The sequence below is a fragment of the Heloderma suspectum genome, chromosome 1, assembly GCF_057233095.1.
Source record: "Heloderma suspectum isolate Gila_16-S chromosome 1, 16-S_ref, whole genome shotgun sequence".
Classification (NCBI taxonomy): Eukaryota; Metazoa; Chordata; class Lepidosauria; order Squamata; family Helodermatidae; genus Heloderma; species Heloderma suspectum.
Window position 1 is genome coordinate 261,363,880 of NC_139458.1, and position 26,399 is coordinate 261,390,278.

The 26,399-nt window shown below is 42.0% G+C and overlaps 1 protein-coding gene across 4 annotated transcripts in view; it reads left to right on the top strand.

Moving 5' to 3' along the window:
* Window positions 1-9,631, top strand: part of COG6 (component of oligomeric golgi complex 6) — a 35,390-nt gene extending 25,759 nt beyond the window's left edge. For 2 of the 4 annotated variants that reach the window (XR_014786506.1, XR_014786507.1), the window contains exons 16-20: window positions 1,216-1,323; window positions 3,246-3,299; window positions 4,606-4,685; window positions 7,341-9,156; window positions 9,377-9,630. Coding sequence is in view for 2 of the 4 variants with exons in the window: in XM_084826219.1 (XP_084682345.1) it covers window positions 1,216-1,323; window positions 3,246-3,299; window positions 4,606-4,685; window positions 7,341-7,488 (390 nt within the window). In the remaining 2 variants the exon portion in view is untranslated. Of the gene's footprint in view, window positions 1-1,215; window positions 1,324-3,245; window positions 3,300-4,605; window positions 4,686-7,340 lie in introns of all 4 variants that reach the window. The other 2 variants (XM_084826219.1, XM_084826231.1) reach the window with 2 other exon arrangements.
* Window positions 9,632-26,399: the final 16,768 nt, after the last annotated feature.

Genomic DNA, 26,399 nt, shown 5'->3' on the forward strand with positions numbered 1-26,399 from the left:
GAGAGTACAAGATGAACATGTATGCTTGGGTGTGGATTATATCTTCATAAGAAAAATGTTTGTAGCAGTCCTACATCTCCTTCTTTTATTTTTCTTTTTGCGTTACATTACAGAATAGTACTGCACTTGTCTGTGTTAACACTTGCCTGTGTTAAGGCAAGTCTGTTGCATTAGGGGAGGTTTGAGCAGTTTTTCTGAAGTCAGGGAATCCTGCTGTGTAAAGGACTGTCATCTGCTATGTTTAAATTAATAGTACTTTACAACAGTTTTCATGGTAATTTAATTTAGCCATAGTTTATATAACTTCCTCAAGCAATTTCACTTTATAGTGGGAACAGTTTATTTGGAATATTTATTTATTTTATTTCTTGCAGCACTTTTCGATCTTGAAAGAAAATTTCCAAATCGACAAACCATAAATATTATATCAATTAATTATAGCAAAAATTAATTATAGAAAGCAATAAAAGTGAAATCATAGAGCAGCAGATCGTATGACTAAAAGCTGCATGAGCAATAAAACACACACACACACACGCACACTCAGATAAAGCTGCAGTTACAACAGTCAGTGCTAGAGTTTTCAGCAGGTCTCTGTTTGCTAAAAAGCTTGGGCAGACAAAACGGCCTTAACCTGGTGCCTAAAGAAGGCACCAGGCAGACCTCTCTGGTGAGCATGTTACATAAACAGAGCACCACCACTGAAAAGGCCCTCTTTCAAGTTGCTGCTGGCTTCACCTCTGAAGGTGGAGGTACCCACAAAGGCCGCTGATTAAGATCTTAGTTCTAAGACTGCTCAATATAGGAGGAGAAATGCTACTACATGGTGAGATGTTTGAGAAAATGAGTAGTATTCAAAAATCTTAACAGGGAACACTTCAGAGATTTCCTTAACTCCATAGACTGTGGGGCAAGTAATTTGCACAACATTAATTGCCAGGCAGATACGTGGTTTTAAAAAAAAATGGTATCAAGTTATTAAAACATGGTAAACCCAAATGCTTTTACGTACCGACATCTTGTAAAGGTCCAGTTTGCTCTCTGAAATGTCTTTTTGCCTAGGTAGTGAGATTTGAAAGCACTTACTTTTGGAACATAGCCAAAATGCTTTTGTTGCCTTTGGCTAATTTTCTAACACTAATTTTCTTTCACTAGCAATGTACCACTTTGAATACAATCCCAATAAATAAAAAATGTCTTCCTTCTGCATCTTAGATTGAAGCACATTTGGATACCCTTATAAATGAACAAGCTTCATATGTATTAACTAGAGTGGGCCTAAGCTGCATATATAATGTTGTACAGCAACACAAACCAGAGCAGGTAAGCAATAATTTGGGGAACCATAAATACTACCCACTTTTGTGCTAAACTGGGATTAGAAAGCAGTTATAGTGTAATTATACTGTCAAATAAATGCAGATGAATTTCTTGATTTTATATTTTATAATTGGAGTATGGCAAAACAAGCCAGGATTCATAAACCAGCCTTGGTTTAAAGCTAGTTTATAATTCTGGCTTGTTCGGGGGCACTTAACCATAATCCCAGATTCAGATGTAACATGAAGCTATCCCTTTCTGATTTGTTTACCCACTTGCACAAAGTGGGAATAAATGGGTTGCATGCATGAGCATGCTGTCGTTCACATTGTGGTTTAGGCTTAAAGTGATGTGTCAATGCTGCCAATGTGTAAATATGAAATGGGGCTAAAACAACCCTGGTTTGGTTTCAACAGTACGGCTGTATGTGGGATTCAAATCTACATGGTCAAGACACAAATTCAGTGATTTATTCACCTTAAGAATAATAGATTGAATTACTGTGACAGGAGTATTATTGTTGGTTACAACTTGGTTCATCACATATGGCTGTGGCATGGTTGTTTCCTTCAGATTTTGGTATTTTATTTTTGTTTAAGTTTTTTGCCCTCACATTTGTGAAGATAAACAGTGGTTCCCAGTGTCCTTGACTGTTTGTGGATAAAATAATGGAAGGGAAGAATGATATTATTTCAGTCTTAAGGCACCAAGCTGACTCTTGAAAAAGAAGGCTGTTTCATAGCTCATGAGTGCGTAAATCAGGCTTAAAAAATAGCAAGAATGTTTTGCAATATTGTTAGCAAAACCTAGTAACTCTTCATTCCATACCAATACCAAGTTCTTTTTTCTCTTTTCTCCCTTTCAATCTTAAAATTCTCTTTCAATCTTCCTTCCTTGCCCAATCTCACCTATCTTTGCAGTTTTGATCCCCTAGCATCCTTGTTACCTCTGCTCCTCTATAGTCTCCTACAGCCTTCCTGTGTCATCTTCTTCTCTTCCATCAAATACAAGACTCACATGTTGTCTTTTGTGGTCATGAGACCATTCCTCTGAATAATCCAGAGACCCACAGAAAAGTTGTGCATGTTAGACAACGGAACAATGTATGAATTTTTCTCTATCCTCACAATCCTTTTCCCTTTTCCATTGCATCTTTCAGATTGTAAGCCTGAGGCCAGGGACATTCTTATTACTGATCTTTGTAAGCTGCTCTGGAAGCCTTCTTTGGCTGAAAAGCAGGTGATAGTGCTTTTAAATAAATTAGAGAGCAATCCTATGGCCCCTAGACAGCATCTGGGGGGCCATAGGATAGTTTGGATTCCTGGAGTCTGAGCTCCCTTTGGACCCAGGAGTCCAAGCTTCCCTCACCCTTGTAGCCGGTGTGGAGAGAACTGCTCTGGCTGCCTCTGCGGTTGCAAAAGCGACCTCGGAGAGGAGGGAAAGGGGCCAGTTCTGTGAGCAGGGTGGGGAGGGGACTGGGGAAGCAGGAATATGAGCTATCCCCCGCCCTCCCCAGCCTCCTTCCCTCACCCTCCGAAGAGCCCTAGCTAGATGGGTGAAGAAGCCCATCTAACAAAAATGCAGAGCAGGAGCATCACAAAGGCAAAGATCGCCTCCACGCTTCTCCCGCTCTGCATAGGATGACTGTCACCCTCCAAGTTTGGAGGCTGATGAGCATCTGGATAGGACTGTGCCCTAAAACTCCAGAGTCTGATCTAAAACTCAGAGTCTGATCAGAGTCTGACCTGTGGCACATGGGCTGGCAAGGAAGCAATCAAGACGATAATCATACTCGGTTCCATGGATGTCCCAGGCACAACACAGCTTTAGAGCATGCTACCTTTTGCAGCGATATACATTCTAGTTAGATCTTTGCAGTGATTTTCATGTATTTATTTACTTACTTAGCTTTGCTGTATTTTTAGGGTCCCTTGGCAAATGTACCCAGTATGGATTCTATATCATTAAAAGCTGCAATGGTAAGATACTGAAATTTTGTATGTAGCTGTGTTAAACTCTTTTGGGGGGAAGACACTGAAATCTATTTTGATAGTGGGTAGTAGTAGTAGTAGTAGTAGTAATAATAATAATAATAATAATAATAATAATAATAATAATATAACAGCATCAGTGTGCATGACACATTACAGAGTATAAGAGAACAGGTCCCTGCTCTGAGGATATTACGACCTAAAATTCAACACAGGAGGAACGTTAAGAGTAAGGTGAGGGAAGTAGAGGCAGGGTTAAGCAAGGAAACAATACATTTTTTTTCCTTCACTTATATTTGTTTAGGCCTAGTAGGGCATAGGAATAAGGAGTTTTTGTATAGTATTTCATAGTATTTTAAGGAAAGTTAGAATTTATTTACTGTGTAGTGATTCTTACCTTTCTTCTAGTTGAATCACTGCACAGCAATAAGAGATAAAAAAAAAAACATTCCCCGAAGTATTAAGTAAGACATCTCATCAAGTGCAAATATCCAAAAATTGACATACTTCATTTGGTTTTTGAAGCAAATTCTTGGCAGAGAAAACTATTTTGACTAATGACTAGTACAGTCGGTGTTATTGTAGAACACGTAAGAGGTACTCACCAAATCCCATTCTGGTGCAACTGTTCCATTGTGTCACTTTGAAATATGTCCAGTGTTGTTCCTAATCATTGATCATGGACATTGATTTAATCTGTGCTGCTAAAATAAACAGTACACTTGCACACACGGACATTATGGATTAGGATTCAAGACCAGAATTAAGCTTTCTTTGCAGGGGGATCAGGGCCATATGATGCTTCATGGAGGAGGACAGAGGCTAGGGGCACCTGACAGACTGGGTAAGGACAGGGTAATCTGGGCCAACCTCCTTCCCACCCAAAATAAGTCAGTTTTGGAGTCAGTTTTAGATCTCACTTCCATATTCACTTCCAAAGACATTGTGAGACTCACTCACTACCACTATGCAGTATAATGATTGGGCTAAGAAGAAGCATCTTTGTGTGCCTCTGCCTGCCCTCTGTTGATATGTGCTTGGAGCCACCAAACTTCTTGTTCTCCAAGGTCCTTCTCCCAACGCGCTCCCCCTGGACCTCTAAAACACATTCTGGAGACAGTGTGGTTCTAGTTAGTGCCTTTTCTTTTATGCTGCCTGTTTCCTGACCTGGAATTATTACAAATAATGCCAGCTGAGTCTCCGGTGTATGAGCAAAGCTTTACATTGGAGGAAATTTGTGTACAGTTCATTGGGTGACACACACATTGGCTAATGTCTGTTCTTCTTCTGCTAGGTCCAGTTTGATCGTTATCTGTCTGCTCCTGATGGTCTGCTAATGCCACAAATAAATTTTCTTCTAAGCACTGCTGTTAAGTAAGCATTTTGGCCTTGGGTTCCTTCCTTCCTTTCTTTCTTTTGATAGTAGATGATGATCCATATCAGAATTCCTAGTTCTCCTTTCTATATCTGTGCAAGCCAATATTCGGCAATCACAGGCCCCAAAGTGGGAAGTTTTAAGAGTTTTGACCAAAGTCAGCATGCTTGTGCCCTCAGCTTCTTGGCTGGCAGTTGTGCCAGAGAATGAAAGCACACCTATACACAACTCTTTCTGAAGTAGCAAGAGTTTATTTGGAGGGGCTTTTGCCTCAAGGTTGCTTGGCCAAAAACCTTTTCCTTACTCGTTAGTGTTCTTCAGTAACATTTTTTTATTATTATTTTTGAATATATTTTTTATTTATTTTATCTTTATAAACACTACCAACATTATCAACAACCTATTCAGTACTTCAGTTCTCATCCATACAATATTTTAGTTAGGACACCATAATAACAGAAAGAAAAGAAAGAAAGGAAAAAAGAAAAATAAACTCCAACATCTCCCAACCTCCAATGGTATTCTGTTTTAAAAAACTATATCTATTATACAATCTTACAATTTAGTAAAACAATCTTTTATATCAACGCAGCAGTTCTACACTTCATTCCCCAGAGCCTGAATATTAGTAATAATAATAATAATCAAAAAGAGAGAGTATAGTATTGTATAATAATAAAACTTAAGATAAATCTTCTACAGTCAATAATATTTTTATACTAGATATTTTGTCTATTTTAAAATATAAAATAGAAGAAGATACATAAAGTGAGAGAGAGAGAAAAAAAGAATACATAAAGGTAAACAAATATATATAAAGTCATTTCTTCTGAGTTAGCCTAGATCATGAAAACTACACACAAGCAGTTAACAGTACTTATTTAGAAATTCCAATTCATGGAATTGTGACAGAGTTCTCACGCATTTTAACATTCAACCAAGCCTCCGCCATTTCATGATTCGTAAACTTCTTCATCTGGTCTTCAGACACAATACAAAGTGTAGCAGGATATTTTAAGTAATATTGCAAGTTCATTTGTTTTGCCAGATTCTTTGCTTTGATAAATTGCCTTCTTTTATTCGCCACTTCTTTGATGTAATCTGGGAACAGCATAATTTTATCCTGTTTCCAGGAAAGGCTTCCAGCTTGTTTTGCCAAATTCAGGATATAACACTTTGTGGAGACTTTTGCAAATTGAACTACAATTGTATAATCATTCCCTTTAGGATTTGGCGTACGAAATGCCTGCTCAATATCAAGAGAATAATTAGAGGATATAGAAAGTATCTCATGCAAAAGTTTATCCACAAAGGTAGACAATTTCACATCATTAGACAAGCTTTTAATCCCCACTATACGTACGTTGGCTCTCTTCATATAGGCCTCCAAGTTGAGAGATTCTGTCAGATATATTTTTACAAATAACTTGTGTCGTAGTTTCATTTCTTGCCACTCGGTCTTCAAGCTCATTAATTTTGGACTCCATTTTTTTGAGAATTTTCTGGAATTTTTCTGGAATTTTGAATTGTCCAGCTTTTGAACTAGTCCCGAAAATTGCGAAGATAGGGTTTTCATCATCGTAAATAATTCTGCTAAATCTTCTGTTTTCGGCACCTTTGACACAGGAGTTGTGGGAGGTGTTGAAGCAAGCCCTTTTCACCTCGGTTCAGCCATTGTTTTCTCCAATAAATCATACAGGTCCTCAGATTATCTCAGATATTGTTCAAAGTTCTTAAATTGTCTCTCATAAGTTGCTGATTCTTCTTGCAGGATATATTGTTATGGAACACGCCAGCCCTCTTTTCTCCTATAAAATAGGAGTCTCATTACGGCTTTTCATGTTGGTACAGCCCTGGGGAGAACCCTGGCATCCAGCTCCTCCACTATCGCGTGGGCGTCACCTTACTCCAGGCAAAAATCCAGAGCTATTTGCCTTGCCCCCCCTTCATTTCTAGGGGGGAGATGAAAAGGTTTTTCAGCCTTTTAAAAAGCTGTTTGAGAAAGCTCCCACGGAGAGTCCGTGGAAGTTGCCAGGGCTACATCGGTCCCAAACCGGAACATTCAGTAACATTTTTTAGTGAGATGATTGCAGCTACTTTTTAAGGTGTTTGGGTACCACCACCCCTCCTACATCTAATCAACTGTTTGGTGGCAAAGGGTCCAAGCCCCCCCCCCTTTTGGCTGGTAATTCTTTACTGCACCAAGGTGGTGCTGGTGGGGGGTGAATGATTTCATCACACCAGTTCACTGATGAAAGGTTGCAGCCCTGTTTCCATCATTATAATGAAACAGTGCAGAGCCATGGAAATACATGAGGCAAGGATACCCTTGTGGTCCATTGCCTTGTGGGGCAGTAGTACTTTGCTACTGAAATAAGTGTAGGAAGGGACTGGGCTTGGAAGACCTACACCAGAGTTTGTGTGTCCTCCCGATGCCCCCTGCAACTGATTTCCTACCCTAGCAGGTGAAGGTAGCAGCACCTGCCCTCTGCTGCCGAGGTTCTTCCCAGCACCACAAGAGCAGTGCACAAGCACAGTGTTTACCCCCAGTAGTTTCCTTTGAGGGGGGCAGCAGGGCATTATTCAGACCTACTCCTTATTGTCATCAATTGTGTATTTACTTACATGGCTGTTTTTGGTGTGTGTGTTTTTAGACAACAGATCATAAAGCTGTCCACGGAACTAGTCTGCAGAGCCTATAGTGAAGTATATTCAGCTGTGATGAATCCAGACAATGGTTATAAAGAGCCAGAAACAATATTACACAGATCGCCTCATCAAGTTCAAGCACTTCTCTCCTAATCTTATTGTCCAAGACATTCCGTTTGATATTCCCACTGTTTAAGGTTAGAATGTGGTCATGCAAATTCAAGATAGGCAATGGCAATATGGTGTTTATCTTGCTGGCAGCCTGGTAATCACTGCATGCATGGGCTACAATTGTGCACGAAGCTAGTTGGCTGAAATCCCCTTGTCTTTAATGGGATTTATGTGGTCTTATGATGCGCAGGGCTATAACCTTGTTGGTAGATGGAGGTAAAAGCCATCTTTAGATTTAAAATTATTTTTACATTATTCTAAACCTGGAAAAACTTTGTGAGAACATCCAGGTTTCTTTGAGTGAGAAAAATCACAATAATTTTTATTGTAATGATGATGATAAAATAAATTGCGTGTAAGCAAAGCACTTCCTTGTCCTGGTGACTTGGCCAATTTTGGCACTATCCTGCTATTCTTCCCCTGATAATTTGAAGGAGATACTACCCTTATGAACAAAAGCAGTCTCTGGATTGGTTAAAGGTCCAATGCTTAGATGCATGGCTTTCCGCCACTGGTACTCGGAGCAAAGATAAAAATCTAAATTTAGGTTCTGGAAAATTTAAGTGAAGTAATTCGTCAAAGTCTGTCCTGAATATTGATTTTCCAAGCAAGAAGCTATAAGTTTGGGGGAAAGTTGCTGTGGGGTAGATTGTGTTGGGAAGAAGAGGAGCAGAATGCCAGACAACTTGTTGCCTTCGTAATTTCAGTAAATTAGTATAACTTTTCAGAAATGGTTTTCTCATGCAAGTGTATATGCTACATCTGCAAAACAGGCTCTGAAAACTGCTGAGTGCATCTCAGGTTCTATAGAACCCTGCATAGAGCTTGTAAGCTGCTCTGTGCAATGTTCTAGATGGACACCAGCCCTATTCATGCACTCACGCCCGCCCCCCACTTACAATTCCCGTCGCTTGAGGAGGAGAGTGGGACTGCTCTTGCTGGCCGCACCCCCTCTTCTCTGTCCCCATTGCCCTCCACACGTTGGAGGTCTGAACGCCTGCAGTGGGGAGCCTACTGTACTTGCATAGGATCCCCACATAACTATGCAGGGTTCTAAATTGTGCAGGATGCACTCATGAGGACAGCAGACTTCCAGCTGCAGACATTCACCACACACACACCCCATCTATGGAGGGCGGTGGCAGGGATACAGCAGACGGGGTAGAGCCCACTACTGTGTCACACTGCACCCTCCCTTCATGTGATTGGAATGCTGAGGGGGGAATGAGTGGATAGGGCTATGGTTAAGCTGGTGTGTCATTTGGTTCCTCACTAGATGTAGTTAAGGCGAAACATCCCCCTCCCAATCCCCACTTCTCTAAACATTATTTAATATGCCTTCTGGTGATCTTGAAGCATGCACCAACAGAAAGCAGGATGGCTAGCATAGAGTTCTGGCATTAGGAAACCTGAATTTTTCCAGGCTGGTTAAATGTCGTTGTTGTTGTTGTTCAGTCGTTCAGTCGTGTCCAACTCTTCGTGACCCCATGGACGATAGCACGCCAGGCCTTCCTGTCCTCTGCTCTCTCCCGGATCGTGCTCAAGTTCATAAATGTCATCATACTGAAGGATATTTCATTGACCATGGACAGTGGTAAATACTGTTGACAGTTTGGGCCACAGTCCCGTACTAGACACACTTACCTGGGAGTCAGTCCCACTGAATTCAGTGGGTCCTGCTTCTGAGTCAACATGTATGGGATTGCATTGTTAATACCAGTTATGTTTTTTAAAAATCATAGGAGATGTTAAAGACCACACAGAGGGTTGGATTCCTAAAGGCGCAATCCTATGCATGTATAGACAGAAAAAAAGCCCTACAACTCCCAGCATTCCCCAGCCAGCATGGCTAGCTGGTGCATGCTGGGAGTTGTAGGACTTTTTTCCATCTAGATATGCATATGATTGTGCCCTAAGTTAGTTGCACTTAGTTCCCATTGAAACTAATGGCTAACCTTTGTAACTGATTTCAATGGAACCTAACTTAGTCTGAATCCAACCCAGAGAAATTTGTAGTGGCTATTTTAATTCATGTGCATGGGATTTCCAGGTGTCTGTACGTGTGATTAAATGACTAATGAATGTTTCATGCATCAGATTGATGAATAAAGTACATAACACACTAAATCATGAGCCTAATACGTCTGTAAAAAATATTATAAAAGCCTTATTAATGTAACTTTTAAAGAGCTAATTTAACTTGCATAGATACTAAGAAGATGTGGTTTGCCACAAAAATCACTTTAATAGTAATGCTGCTTAAAAGCAAAAAGATCATTTTCCCATTTGTAGTATTGGGCGGACCTTTAAGTAGGCCTGAAGATGCAAATTTTGGTGTGTCTTCTTGGTGGCCCCTTCCAGGCTGTGGAGCTCCCTCCAGAGGGAGGCTAGGTTGGCTCCCTCTCTGCTGTCCTTCTGCTGGCAGGCAAAGTCCTTTTTATTCAAGCAGGCCTTTGGTGTGTAAGCGGGTCTGTTGGGTCGGATGCAGTTTTTATTCTGTTGTTGCTGTGTTTTTAATTGTATTGCATCCTTTCCTGGTTTGAGGTATTTTAATTAAAATCTATAGAATTAATTTATAGAAGATCAGTAACATTCATTATAAAAGATTTGCAGCCTAGGTTTGTTTACTGCATTGCACTGTGTAGAATGGGACTTGCCCACAAATACAAGTTGGTTATGAGGCAAGATAATCAACAACCATGCAGAAGGTTTCGTACTCAAAAATACAACACTCTGTACCAGAAAGAAATGAAGAAACTAAGACCAGTCTAAGGGTCTCTGTCTCTGAACCGAGAGTATTATGTGCTCAGACTGTCCCGTGGATTGTTCTTCATTGGGATAGGGCCAGCTTCAGCATTTTGTTCTTAAAATGTTTTGGAGCTAAATGTGCTGTAAAAATAATTACAATGTTTTAAAATGCTACATTTTCACTATTGTTGCAGTTCAAGTAGGTATAGTTATATGTTACTATCTAGCCAAGAGATACTTCCTTCTTCCCTTCCCTTCCCTTCCCTTCCTCCCCCCCCCCCGCCCCCACTTAAAAAAAAAGAAGAAAAAGGCAGGTTCAGATCCCAGTTGGGACATGTAGCTCTTGGAGAAGTCATTGTCAGCCTTAGTTCTCCATCTGTACAAACAAAACCAGAAGGGCAGTTTGCTGTGACCCACCAAGAACCTTAGGAATGGACAGGAGTGTAAATTACAATTATAAAAAGATGCCATGATAACTGTTTTATCATCTGTTTTATCAAAATAGTCACAGCTGTTTTGCTCAAGAAGCAAACAAAACAAGGTACTGGTATCCAGTAAAATTATTAGTGCACTGCGGTCAACGCTTTTCTTGGCAGTCTCACTCATGTTTGTGGTGTTGTTGGACAGTAAAAGAATGCCTGGCCGATTAAACACTGGTTGTATCCAACAGGAAGAACTTTTGAATGTGCTATTTATAGAACCTGAACAAATAGGCGCAAAATTTAATCTGCCAAAGACAACATGTGTTGCGATTTTTCTAAAGTAATCTTTGCTAATTTACAATGAGTTGAATCCTAACATGCCCTTCTGTGAACGGAAGAGCCTTTGATCCAGTGGAGGCTCTTGCTAACGAAAAACGAGGAGGTAATTTTCCCTTACCTGCAGCCCCCCAAACCACCCTCTGCACAGTTCTGGAGGGTCTATCAACCATCTGGTGCAGATACTCCAGGGGGTATTGGTGAAAATCACTTCCCCCAACTTCTTAGTAGGTGCCAGGAACACCCTTTCAATGAGCAGAACTCTGGTCACAGAATCCAGCCCATCATATTTTAACAAATACTAAAAGCCTGCTTTCAGTCACTGATCTGGGAAATAAACCCATGTAGGATGCACAGATGTTTGTCATCTCATTTTATATAGCTTAATGGGAAGTCAGAATGAATTGGAACACAAAGGGTTCTAGCATAAGATCCAAGACTGAGGCTTACGGTTCTCCCTGTAATACAGGGGTGGGCACCTGCATGAGGTCCAGGGGCCATTTTTGCCCCCAGACACACGTGCACCCTTAGGCCACACTGGGAGGGGGAGATTTTTTTTCTTCAAATTGTCAGTTTTCCACCAAAATTCAGTGGTGAACCACTCCGTAGCGCTAAAAGGATTATATTTCACTTGCTTGCAAGTGAAATTGGGCCCTTTTAATACTACATAGCCAAGACAGAGTGCCATCCTTTTGTTATTTTTTTTTAATGGAATGGGGTGGGAGCGAGTGCCATGTATTGCCCTCACCTGCTGTAATAGTTGTTAATGTACTAGTATTATTCTTACAACAATTGTGTATGGTAGCTCCTTCTAGTTCCCTAGAACTGCCTGTTAGAAGTCCATGTATTCTCCTTATATATTCAGTGACCATTCAAAACCTTGAATTGGTGGAGCTACAGTTTTTAAACCCCAATCCTTTCCCCACACCAGAACTTGTATTATTGTTGTTGTTGTTATTATTTCTATACCACCCCATAGCTGAAGCTCTCTGGGCGATTTACAGCACTTAAAAGTATAGGCTTCTTCCTGGCATGCTAGTTGTCTAGGAGCAGGAGGGGTTTTTTTTGTATGGGAGAGTATTCCATTATATGAGTACCAACCTCCAGTATGAAGTGGTACAGCCCAAACACAAATTTCACTACCTCAGTAAGTACTGTGGCAGAGTTGGGATGTCCCGTGATCCGAAAAAAAGATTTTCAGAGATAGTGAAAACGAGGAAATCTCTTCACATTAATTAGGGAGATGAATTTTAAAATGCTAATCCAATGTTATTTAAGTCCTTTGAAGTATAACTATATCACAACAGCAGAAGATAGCAAGTAATGGTGTGTTTTCAAGGACTCTGGCTTGTACGCACCTTTTCATAGGTACTGGAGCTGCCGATAATCTATGTTATATTTTTAAACAAAAGATCACAGAAAAATGGAGGACATTGTGGGATGTAAAGTGGAGCATTATTAAACTATTCTGGTAAACAAGAGCATTGCTTGACAAGGACTCCAGTGCAATATGCAGTAACTGTGCAGTTGCCAACATACCAAATGCCCCTGTAGCTCAATAATAGCTTCTAAGGCCTAGTTGTCACAGAGAGCACATGAGGAATATAAACTTTTTTCTGGACTATACCACTTCAGGCTGCAGGTGGGGAGCTTGTATGATTGAATGCTCCTCCATATGGAAAAATCCTTTGCAAATAGAAAACTAGTGTGGCAGGGATAAGGCTATGCTAGAATACTTCTCCCTGGCATAGTAGTTTTCTCCTGTGCATGCAGGAACATTTGAATAGATGAGCCCTGGGTATAGTCCAGAAATAGTTTTGCTTCATGTGCCGTCTGAGAACTAGGCCTTAGAAGGTGGGCAACTAAATTGGGGCGGGGGGGCCTGAATGACCCACTGACCCAACCCTCCATGGGTCAAATGATGTCAGGGGGCATGGCTACATGCTCTGACATTTTGTTCCTGGCCTATTCACCAGGTGGCTGGTGTGTCTTATGCGACCCTGCTTTGCTGCATGCCAGCTTCACTCATTGGGGAAGATTTAGACTGAAACATGCTTATTACAGAAAAAAAAGGCATACAAGTGTGTCTCAAGGATGTAAAAGCAGCTAGCGACTTTCTATATATCTATTCCCTTTTTATTTACCACTTGGTGTAAACAAAACAAAAAATGTTTCCATTATTGCAAGATATTTCTTTATTAGTTTTAATCATTAATTTCATTGACTTCTACAGTCAACGTAACTGACTAGGGATGGGGAATCTGTAGTTTTAAAGTTTAAGAATATTTATGCCAAGTCTTTCAGTTTTTCACATGTAAAGTTTGTTTAAAATTGGTAGTTCTATTTACCTCCCTGCCCCCCTTTGCTATAGGACAAAATACATGCTCCATGTATGTCAAAATACATGCTCCATGTATGTAAATAATTTCTTGTTCTTTTTCTGTATTTATACACACATTAAAAAAAATTGAGCCCAAATTACTGCAATATGCAAAGGTCATGTACTGGGGGAGTATATTACATTACTTTTTATGTAGTTTTACATTGTTGTAGTAAAATGTAAGCCACCTTGTGAACATTTTTGTTGAAAGATGGTCTAGAAATATTGTAGATAAGAAATGTAAAAGTAAACATTTTTGCTTTCTCAGGACATGGCAGCTGATAGAGGAAGAAAGAACTGATCTGTTTACAAGGTGGCTTATGACACAATCCTGTACATATCTGCTCAGAAGTAAGCCTCACTGAATTCAATGGGGGTTATTCCTAGGTAAGTGTGTACCTGCCAATAACTCCCATTGAATTCAGGGTGCTTCCAGACAAGGCTTTTATTTGTGCAACCACACTGTGTCATTCACGGAATTTTGTGAGGTTCCAGACAACATGATCTTCCACTTGTAACTCTCCTGTGTTTTCCCACCACTTCTTCCATCTTCTTTCTTACCAGAAAAAAATCTATTAAGGAAGAAAAGACAGAATAGTTGCACAATACCTTTTGAATGTTAGCACTAGGAGCCTCTGGAAGCAGTCTCAGCGGGGATTACTTCTAAGGAGGAATATATAGGATTGTGGTGTTAACCATCAGTATGATATAGCTCCAAAGAAGTCTTTTGTTGGATTGCCAATAGCTATACGAAGTATTAATGTTGTTGTTCAAAGCATTAATTGCTGTTTTATAGGCCACAGGAAAAACAATAGCTTTACACTGCAGAATATTTTCTCACAAACGCCTGAGGATTTAGTTATACACAAGACCATGAATAGCCAATCCAAATGCTAACATATTACGCCTTAGTGAAGCAACTGGATGTGGCAACTGACCATCTTCATAAGGCAGCCATTTTGCTACATTCCTTTGGAGGAAAGCCAGGACAAAGTGTCTTCTGTCATGTTCTGCTGCAAAAGCCTAAGCCATGCTACAGACTCTAGTACAGAATCAAATCACCCTTTTCCTGGCTCCTTCACATGGAGCTTTTATCCTGCAATTGAGATTGCTCCTTCACAGAAGTTTGCAGGCTCTTTACATGACACCATGATCATTCAAGGTGTCTCCTGCACTAAATGCTCTTTGTTCCGTTTTTAAATAGATTGCAGATAATGAGCTATCAAATTACCCCGTTGTGTTCCGCTTGAGTTCCCTCTGTGAAAAGAGTTAAAGCGGCAAGAAGAGGAGCGAGGCCAGTGAAAGAGAATGGAAGACTCAGATATGGGGAGAAGGAGGGGGAAGGGGGTGAGGGCAAAGGAAGCATGTGAAAAAGGGAGCCGTTGTGATCCTGTATTTAAAACGGAAGCATAAAACCCCGTTTTAAATGCAGGATTTTAGGCTGGTGTAGAGATGCCCAGTATGAACCCAGAAAGCAGGGTAGGGGTTTGCTGGCTTATACACAAAGCTGGCTGGTTCAAAGGTTTGTTGCCAGAAGGCATATGAACTATCCACCTGTTGTCTGGTTTGACTTTTCCCCAAGATGAACTCATAAGGCAGTGGAGGCAGCAGGCTTATTTTTACAGGATGCACTGAAGACATCACAACACCATCATGGTGTTACGTGGAGAATTCTGGGAGATAGTGGTGCCACCTAACTAGCTTCAGCTCACTACTCAGCTACAGCCGCTGTTAGTCCACAACTGCTTATTCATTGGATCTCTCTGCCAATTTTGCAATTAGACCACAGTGGGAGCTGATCCACTGTGCACCACCTGTAGACACACTTGGTAGATCAACTTAGCATCAGTGTCTTACGCATGATCATTTTACTGTTCTAGCAGGGCAATCTTATGTATGTCTACTCAGAAGTAAGTTCCATTGGTTCAATGGGGCTTACTCCCAAAATGTTAAAGAGCATTTTAAGACAGAAGCAGCATTGGAAAGATTCCCACCCCACCCCCCGACACATTTGGAGAAAGATAAGTAGCCCGTGAAGAAAGGAAGTCCTTTCCGAAACATGTTGGGCATAATAAAACATTTATTTCAGGCACCTGAGTATATTTTCTGTTTTGGGACTCATGAGTGCTTTCCCCTCTTGCTGTTTCCTCCAAACATCTGGCAGGCCACACATTGCCCACCCCTGCTCCACAGTTTAGATGCATTTCTGTAAAGTGTGTTCCAGCTATGTGAGCAACTGCCTTTTGTCTGGAGTAGGACATCATTAAGAAAATGTTTTTTCTCAACTCTGAATACCAGCAGTGGGCATAAACGTTCCTAAAGAGGCACTGATGTTATTGGAGACACACTTGGCTCAGCCAATGCAGAGCTTATCAGCATCAAAGGGGCCCTCTCAAAGTACATTTGTAAATGACTAGCATGCAATGGAAGTGAGCAATTTCCTGTAAATCAATGTACTTTACTTTAGACTTTGACTTCAGAACATGCCTACTCTTGAAAACAAATGGCACAATAATTATTTTTGACGTCAACATGAAAAATCGTATGTCACTTTCCTCTCTTCTATCATGCACTAAGAGGACATTTGTGTTCATAATAAACTACAATTAGACTAAATAAACTTATAAATTGGATACCTGAACAGATAAGTACCAGACAAAAATAATTCTTTGGATGTTTTATTAGAGGACATGCCTTAATTAATAGCTAAATAACAAATGCTTTTAAGGTGGGCCAGAAATTAAGGGCTGCATGCTTGCTTTTGATTCTCCTGTTCCACTCCTGCCATTCCAGTTTCAACAGTCGCTTATTCTGTCCATTAGGGAAAGGTAAATGCAGTCAGCATACCGCGATACAGAACAAACATCCAGCAACGAAATGAAGAGCAAAGCCTATTCACTTTCATGTTAATGCTCATGATGGCAGATTCTTTTCCTTTGCCTTCTGTTCCCAAATAATGAGAATCAATATGTTCAGGAAGTCACTGGTTACGTCAGCTGGCAGGCATACTGTGAGTTCAAAGAAAGGCCTCAGTGGTTCCCATCTGTTAATCTGTTTGTTTAAATGTATAGTGCATACCAATCCCAGAGACATGGGATGGGTGTCAATAATGAATGGAAAAAAGTATTTAAACTTATCTGGCACAATATAAACAAGATAAACTCTCAAGCACTGAACTATATGAAAATCCACTAACCCTTTGCCACTTTATGCCTGACCTCCACAAGGCAGTACAAATAGATAAGCTTTTCAGTGCTTCTGAAAGATGCGTGTGCTTGGAAACTAGCCCATTTTCCGGGAAGTCCCACAAACAGAAAATGCCTGTGAGTGCATTTTAGCTGTCTGAATCTGGCATTGTTACAAGGGCCGCTCAAGGGCTATGAAGGAAGGAACCTAGGGAAGGCGGTGGTCTCTAAAGGCTGTTGTATGTAGGGCTTTAAAAGGTCCCAAAGCACCTTGAATTGTACAAGGAATGCAACAGGAGCACAGACTGGAACAGTGATGTAATACGTTGCCGGTCCCTCACCCCATTATGACACACACTACCATACTGTGCACTGGCAGAGGCTTCTAAGAGGCCTTTAAGGCAGGGATTGGTGACATGGTGCCCTCCACATATTTTGGACTACAACTCCCATAATCTCTGACCATTAGTTGTGCTGGCTGTGGGTTATGGGAGCTGTAGTCAAAAACATCTGGTGAGTGCTAGGCCCCTGCTTTAAGGGCGACTTCATACATTGCAGCTGAAATGACAAAGGCATGGACTACAGTTGCTAGATCGCCATCTGGCAAGGCAAACACTGCAGGCAGCCACCTCACCAGATTAAGTTAATTTTTGTTTTAATGGGACCTCTTATTTTTTGCAATGCACATTGCAGGCATGAGGCCTCAGTCTGCATTGGGACCGCAGCAGGGGCCAAAAGGTTAAAGCCCCCTATGTCCTAGCTAGGATCTTGATCTGTATTGGGGGGGCATGCTGGCAATGGGGGAGGGAGGCAAGACATTTTGCTGCCTGAGGCAAAGGATCAGACTGAAGGCAGGGCCTCCTGCCTAACTAGTCCAGCATTCGTTCCCACAGCGGCCAGCCAGATGCCCAGGGGAAGCCCAGAAGTAGCCCATGAGTGCAACAGCACCCTCCCACTCGTTTACCCCAGTAACTGGTATACAGAGGCATACTGCCTCTGATACTGGTGGTAATATACAGCTTTCATAACCAGTAGCTATTGATAGCCTTTATCCTCCATGAATTTGTCTCTCTGGTCTCTCCTTGCCTTGTGATCCTGGCAAGGAAAGCATACTGCTGCCTGCTCCCTTGCTGGCAGTATCTTACATTTTCTTCAGGAGGAAGAAGTTTACAAAGCTCGACTTCGACTTCTGTTTTTTCCTCCTTTATGGCTTGGCTGCTTTTCCTTGCAACTGACTCTGCAGGTGGTGATATGTAGAGCTGAAATGAGGGTGGGGCGAGTCCTTTCCTCTGGGAATAGGAATTGCATGGTGTCAGTAAAACAGGAATAGACGTCCCTCCAAACACTGGTAATCATCACTTAAAGAGTCTCTGAATTTTTTGTCGCATGAGAATTGTAGAATTCCTCAGCTCTGCAAAGCTGCTGTTTACAGCATCTCAGTGATCAACAATCTCTGGGCCTTAATTTTAACCATGCCACATCAGAATGAATACTTGTCTTCACCCTAAAGCGGGAGTGGGAAACCTGCAGCCCTCCAGATTTTTGGCCTACAACTCCCATCAGCCCTAACTAGCACAGCCAAAGGTGAGGAATCATGGGAGTTGTAGGCCAAAACTTTTGGAAGCCCACAAGTTGCTCTAACGTGTGGTGATAATGGATTTAACCTGCATCCACTATATTCTGAGCCATTTATTTTCAGGATAGAGAAGGTGTGAGGGGGGAAAACCCAATTTCTGCTAAATATTAGAATGTTTGCCTCTCCCCACTCTTAATGGTCTGTGTAATGTTTTGCCATTACAGGAAACCTAAAGGCACTGATGTTACTGCTTCACAGCAGAAAACCATACAGTTTATTAGCTGGCTGTATATATGGTTCTCAGTATTTCCACTGCCATGCCATTTGAGCTTTTCTGCCATATCACATCACAAAAGCTGTCATTCATATGATCAGTGCAAAAAAAAATTACATCATTCTCTCACCCAAAGAACATGGGCTGGATCCAGGATATGTCTTCTGCAAGAGGAAGGGCTCTGCTTCCACAAGGTCCCTCCACCAGATTCTTGGGGTTCCCTCACACACCTCACCCCTTTCAGCAGGGTCTCCTGGCTCCCTGTGTAGAATTTTCAGGGGGCTGGAGGGGCTGCCATGGGAAGGAGGGGGTGGGGAAGTCCACTTAGAATCATAGAATCATAGAATAGTAGGGCTGGAAGGGGCCTACAAGGCCATCGAGTCCAACCCCCTCCTCAATGCAGGAATCCAAGTCAGAGCATCCCTGACAGATGGCTGTCCAGCCTCGTCTTGAACGCCTCCAGTGTGGGAGAGCCCACCACCTCCCTAGGTCATTGGTTCCATTGTCGTATTGCTCTAACAGTCAGGAAGTTTTTCCTGATGTTCAGCCGGAATCTGGCTTCCTGTAACTTGAGCCCATTCTTCCGTGTCCTGCACTCTGGGATGATCGAGAAGAGATCCTGGCCTTCCTCTCGGTGACAACCTTTCAAGTACTTGAAAGAGCGCTATCAAATCTTCCCTCAGTCTTCTATTCTCAAGGCTAAACATGCCCAGTTCTTTCAGTCTCTCTTCATAGGGCTTTGTTTCCAGTCCCCTGATCATCTTTGTTGCCCTTCTCTGAACCCTCTCCAGTTTGTCTGCATCCTTCTTAAAATGTGGTGCCCAGAACTGGACACAGTATTCAAGATGAGGCTTAACCAGTGCTGAGTAGAGGGGAACTAGTACTTCCTGGGATTTGGAAGCTATGCTTCTATCAATGCAGCCCAAAATAGCATTTGCCTTTTTTGCAGCCACATCACATTGTTGGCTCATATTCAGCTTGTGATCGACAAAAATTCCAAGATCCTTCTCACTTGTAGTGTTGTTCAGCCACGTATCCCCCATCTTGCAACTGTGCATTTGGTTTCTTTTTCCTAGGTGCAGAACTTGGCATTTATCCCTATTAAATTTCATTCTGTTGTTTTTTGCCCAGCGCTCCAGCTTATCAAGATCACTTTGAATTTTGTTTGTCTTCCAAAGTATTAGCTATCCTGCCCAATTCTGTGTTATCTGCAAATTTTATCAGCATTCCTTGCACCTCCTCCTCCAAGTCATTAATAAAAATGTTGAAGACCACTGGGCCCAGGACTGAGCCCTGTGGTACCCCACTCGTTACCTCTCCCCAGTTTGAGAAGATCCCATTGATCTTCTCTCAGCACAGTCATTCCAAGAGAAAGTTGGATCCAATTCTTTTTTTAAAAAGGGGGGGGGATGAATTTGACAGCAGCATCAAACTTAAAATCTCAGCCAAATTAACATTTATTTTAAAGTTGTATTACCACCCTTCAATAAAATATTTCCAAGGCAGTGCTTACAAAGGCAACATTAACAAATTCAATTTGCCCCATCCTTGCCATGACTGAATCTCCCAAAATGTAATTCAGATGGCAGTAAATTAAGCAAGGCCTCCTTGCCATATGCACAATGGCCTGCAACTACTTCAGCTGCAGGAAGACCAGCAAAGCAAGAGAATTTTCTATGTACTTTCAGGGTAGAATCCAACTAAAGTCCTACTTAGAGTGGACCCACTGAAATAAACGGGACTTGAGTTAGTCAAGACTAACTTAAGTCCCCTTCATTTCAATGAGTCCACTCTAAGTAGGACTTTAGTTGGATTCTACCTTCGGATACAACCAGTTCTTCCCACCCCAACCCAGTCTTTGACACTTTCACCTTGTCTCTGTGTCGAGTGAGAAATTTGTCCCCATCAGTGTGAAAAGTTCTGTTTCTTGCTTGGCAAATATTATGTTTCTTTGGAAGGTTGTATGGTGGTGTATGAGATCAACTGGATGTGTAATTATGTTTGCCAAATAGGTGAGTAGGATGACCCATTTCCAAATAAAATTTATTTGGAGTAGCTTAGCTTTACTTGTCCAGATGTGTCCCTGAGCTGAAGTGGTGCTTCCCTGATGTTTGAGGAATGCTTGTGTTACGGTTGGGGACTTTGTTTGAGCTACCCGTCTATAGTTTAGTACTTTGGGAGCATTTAGCTGCCTGTTTACCACTTATAGCAGATAAAATACTCCTAAACAAAGTGTAAACCTAGGATTATTTCATGGGTTGCAATCCAGGATTTGACCTAACAAGAATTAGTACAGGAAAATCTATTTTGATCCATGGTTTATTTTTTAATTACAAATATGTTTATATTAGAATATATTGTGGATATAAAAGGATAAAAACATTTCAGTTGTTAAACAGGGCTTTGCCAAAGATTCTTAGATGTTAATATCTTAACAAGAAATAGAATTTCTTAACTATTTCTTCTTCTTAGACTTCTAGTCTTAATGCCTTAAAAAGGAGAGATCTCATTCTAGGTACAAAGTTCCCTATTCAATGTTGAATAGGCTATTCAGCTATCAGGTACACAGGCCTGGGGAGCTTCTAAGAAGAAGCTCCCGCATTGTAAAATCGGCACATATTTATACCTTTTTGGTGTAGAAATTACCTCATAACTATTATCTATTTGCATAAAATAGGGCTCACAGTCTTAATTATCTCATTGTTATTAAACATTTCTAAAAATTTAGAACATACATACAGTAAAAGGTTTATATGTACACCTTTCAGGCTAGGTGAGATCAATTTTGAATTATACCTTTGAGAAGATAACTCTTTACTTAAAAATTGCTGATTAAACAAGTCTATACATTTTTCTAGGCATCTATACATCAAGCTTTTTGATGTGTATAACTTACAAAATTTTTTTTGCTAATTAATTGACAGGCAAAAATTTTAAGTACATTTTTGACCTAGAATAATACAGCCTCACACCTGTTCATTACTCAAATAACTTTTTGGCCCAAGTGATAGGGCTTTAAAAAAGCATTTTTTCTTTGGATACCATCCAGGTCACCTTGACCGTCTTATTTTTATGTGAGTTAGGCAGAATACATTGTGAACTTGCTTGCGTCTTCTCTATTGGTACCACTTACCTTATTATTTATTTAATTATCTAGATTATCTAATTATCTAATTACCTTCTGTGCAATGTGCTTAGTTGCCTGGGGCTTGCAGCTCCAAGACAAAACAGCTTTTGCTTTTCTGTTGGGGAGAAATGGTCACTTCCTTCCATAATCATTTTGAGCACATTGAGGACTGTGCCACCAACCTTTCGTGGCAGATCCATGACGCTTGGTCTTGTTTTACTGTCTTGTCACTAGGTGGCAACCGAAACCTGTGTATTGGGACAAAGTTAGCATTTCAGATTTCAGCTTCTCCAGGAGTTTTAATGGTGTGTATGAAGTAAGCTTTCCAGGAAGCACTCAAAAGATATATAGACACGGCATAGAGCACCAGTTCTCTGACCCTGGAAAAGGATGACCTGAGATTTGTCACAGTCTTGGGGTCATTGTGCAAAGTATGCAAATGCTTTCTGAATGGACCCTAAGATTTGATTTTCTTCTATAGCCTCCTTCGTACATTCCTCTGACTGTTTCATGCAGGAACATGACAATTATGGTCCAAGGTCTAGTTCAAAGTGGGGCTAGAGGTAGTTCAGTGAGGCTACTAGTGAGATGTTCACCCAGGACCAGAGCTGGCTAAAGACCAGTGCGAGCGTCAAGGGTAGGCATAGCTGGGCTCCTGCCCAGGGCCCACACCCCACCAGGAGCCGACTGACAAGAGCCAGCTGTAGTTGCTCCTCCTCTTCACCAATGCAACCTGCTTATTCATCTGCTTCCCATTCTGGCCCAGACAAAAGTGACGGTGAGAAGGACGAGCAGTAGATGCCTCTGCCTCCATGCTTGCGGGCTTTCTGCCTGCCAGCAAGCAGGTGGTAGCAATGATAAGGGAAAGGAGGAGGAGCAACAGGAGCCGGTGAGAAGTTAGACTAACTGAAGGAGGGCGCCTGTGGAGGGTGTCTTGCTCAGGGGCTGTCAAAACATGGAGCCGGCACAGGCCAAGACATTTTGCTGCCGAAGCAAAGGACAAGGTGATATCCCCCATTCCACGGACAGAAGCTGCTTGGACTGGTGGTTGAATCGTAGTTTGCACTGGTGATGGCACAGCATCCTTCTGAGGGTGGTAGGCCAGCTTATAGGGGGCACAGGGCAGGCCACATCCTCCAACACCTCACTGCCACCCCCCAGCATCTGCTGCCTGAGATGGCTGCCTCACTCTGCCTAATGGTAGGGCCGGCCCTGTCCAGGAGACAATCCACATCTCCATGTTCTTCCCCCTCCCCCAGCCCAATAATATGGATAATATTCCTGTATTCCCTGTCCTTAAGGCCAATCAACGTATTTTCTGCAGTTCCTGTTGTTGTTACCTCTGGGCTTGGTGTGTTGCTGTGTTGCTCCTTTCTAAGACATTACGTGCATTTGGCAACATGCCCCTCATAGTCACAGCCTTTCTCCTCCTCTCTTTTTTCACATTATATTTCCATGTTCCCATGCCAGATATAATCAGGTTTGGTTCAGAGTGTGGAATGCTATGCCTATCGCCACAAGTTTCCTTACTTTCCCAAGGCATCCATCTTTGCAATGAGTCTCTGCTTCATCCTGTTGTTCACATGCTGAGCAGAAGGAAGTGTACCATGGCCATGCCAAGAAGGGAAAAGAGAAATACCTCCCACGTTCTGCTGCCCTCTTCAGAGTGCACTCTGTTAGTTGGCCACCTACTTTATTTTTGTTTAACAGTTCTTTTCTGACCCATCCCAAGGGATCAGACCAGCTGCCACTAGGGATGTGTGTACAAGCAAAACTCAATTTAATTGAGTTCACTCCCATTTCCACTTCGTACCTCGTTCCGTCTTGTGTCTGTATCGGATTGTGAATTCTGTTTTTTTCTTTTCGCATGAAAATTTGTGTGCATTTTCATGGGTATTTTCCCAAACATACACATCAATTGTGTGCATCTTTGAATTGTGTGTATTTTTTGGCCATTGATCAAAGCGTGTTTGTGCATATTTTTCAAATGTACACATGCTGGCGAACACATTTCTTTTGTCCACAAATCACACTGCAAGGTTGGAAACCTATGGACTTCGATTGCACATAGCATTCAAATCTGTGTTTAGTCTAGAAGGTGTGAGCTGGATAAATCCTGATGAAAAACCAACTGAAACAAATTTCTCATACACCCCTAGCTGCCATAGACTCTTGCATTAAAAGCCTATGTATGTCTACTCAGATGTAAGTCACTACTCAGATGTAAGATGTAAGACATGTAGATTGCACTGTAAGTAGGTGAAGGTATGGATCAATTTGGGGCTCCCACAGCCAACTCTACCAGCAGCTTCCTAATAGTGCCTATGATGAGTATTTGTAGTTATAGATCCTATTCATTTATTCTGCTTTTTGGCCTAACCCAGACCCATAAGACAGCTCAGGAAGCCACCACTAAAAAGGCTATAAAATTAGCAGTTGTTCAGCGAGTTAGGAATGTTCTAGGAAAATTATAGGAGTTGCATGTAATCCTTTGTTAGGCTGTCACAGCTTTGAAGAATTAAGGCACATAGAGGGAAATGACCATTTTTTTTGTAACCATGGACACTGTTTATGTGATTCCTTAGCCTATTTCACCCCACAAAGGGGGACTGGTTGTTCATTTATTTTTGATATGATTACAATTCTACAAAGAATTTAGCAGTGGAGCAAGAGGCAAGTCACATACATAACCCTAGTATAAACAAACCCTCAGGGGACAAATGTATGTTGTATTTAAACAGGAATTCAAGGGCCAGGAGATCTAAACTTTGATCCTGTGGGTGTTGAGTAACACATGTTTGTAAAGCTCCCATTCCCTCCCTGCACCCTCTTTCACTTTGTTTTAGAAATGCAGCTTGAGTTCTTGAAGGCCACAAATCCTGAAGGCACAAAGTTCCATAAAGGAACTCACAGAAGAAAAGCCACACAGCACTCATGCACAAACTGCAGGCATCAGTTATGGAAACAAATGGAAACTTAAAACATTATTTAAGATGTCCACGCATTGGTGCAAAACGTAAATGGTGGTGCATTTAGGCAACTTATAACCTTCTGGATTAGTCACTGAACACATGACCCAAGTGCAGTTTTGCCATTGTGCAAGTAAGTACTCCCAAGTGACTAGGTAATGAGTTAAACTATGGAATTTGCTTCCACATGATGCGGTGATGGCCACCGACTTAGGCATTTTTAAAAGGGCATTAGACAAATTCATGGAGGATAGGGCTGTCAATGGCCACTAGCCACTGTGGTTATATACTTCCTCCAGGATCAGAAGCAGCGTGCTTCTGAGTACCACTTGCTGGGGAAAAATGGGACAGAGCTGTTGTCCCTGGATCCTGCTTGTGGGTTCCCTGTTGGCATCTGGTTGTCCACTGTCTGTGGGAAACAGGCTGATGGACTAGATAAACCAGAGATAAGCAACTCGTGGCCCTCCAGGTGTTTTAGCTTATAACTCCCCTCATCCCTCACCACTGGCTATGCTGGCTAGAGCTGAGGGGAATTATAGCCCAAAACATCTGGAGGGGCACAAGTTGCCCCCCCCCGAGATAGATCTTTGGTCTGATCCAGCGCAGGGCTCTTATGTTCTTAGCGCTATCCAGTGACAACTGCCCACCTCTCTGTGACAGTGATGAAAACAGCACTGCTGCTGGTGCTGGGCCCGCTAAAACAAGGCGAACATCTGACTTAGCTAGATGCTCCCCACTCCTACACAGGAGTTGTGCAGCGGTGGAGTGCACTGGTTCTAAAGGCTTAAACACATCACCGCCACCAACATGAAGTTAATGACACCCACAGGAGCTGAACACATATTGAGGGGGGATGCATTGTGTCAGTCAGCGGTGTAGTGGCGCCAGGGCTCGCAGGAACGCAGCTCCAGCACTTTTTGATTACCAGGGATGCTGACGTCATCTGCCACCCCCCTCGGAATTCCCTGTTTTCTCTGGGATTTGTCACTATCCTCACAGTAGCTGGAAGGAAATGCATTTTCCCAGCACAATACATTGTTCCCTATTGTAACGCAAAGTATTTTGGCTTCGTCTTGAGTGGGCAGGGAAGACGCATTAGCTTCACAAAAGACCTGCTCCTGGCAGAGATGAAAACAGCAAGCATTGGTTTGTTGATATGGACCAACACCTCTGCCTGCATTTTTGGACTCTCTTGGGGAGTGTGGTTATGAGGACTGTCTTGATGAGTGCCTGCACTTCAGAACTGGCCACAACACTACTGCTGTCAGTAATTAATTGCGTCACAACCAGTATCCAATAGGTACCTGTGATGCCACATTCCATACAGCAAGGGTGCAAAACCTATTTCAGCCTGAGGGCTGAATTCAGTTTCGGAAAAGCTCTCGGGGGCCGCATTCCAGGGGTGGGCAGGGGCTGCAGGCAAAGGGGGCGGGGACAAAATACCAGAAATACCAGCATATTGTAGCTCCAAGCTGTTAGTGCCAGGAATGAAGCCTTAGGAGAGCCATTTCAACCTTTTAGAATGGGAGGGGGGAAGCTGTGTAAAAGCTGGGAAACCACCAAACAATTGCGAGCCAGGGAAAGGGGGTGTGGCCATGGGGGAATCCCAGAGGGCCAGACTGAGACCCTAGGTGGACTGGATTTGGCCAGCAAACCTGAGATTTGACAACCCTGCCAGGTAGCAACCACAAAAGCAGTGAAATGTGTCCAAAATATGCAATATTATGTTCAAATGCTCAAATGATAAAATGTGCATTATTTCTTCAAGAATGGCTGTTCCTTCTTTTGCAAATATGTCTGGACAGAGTACAGAATCCAGCTGATCATATAATGCAAGGAATATTGAAATTTGGTTGAACTGGCTGGTGGTTTTAGG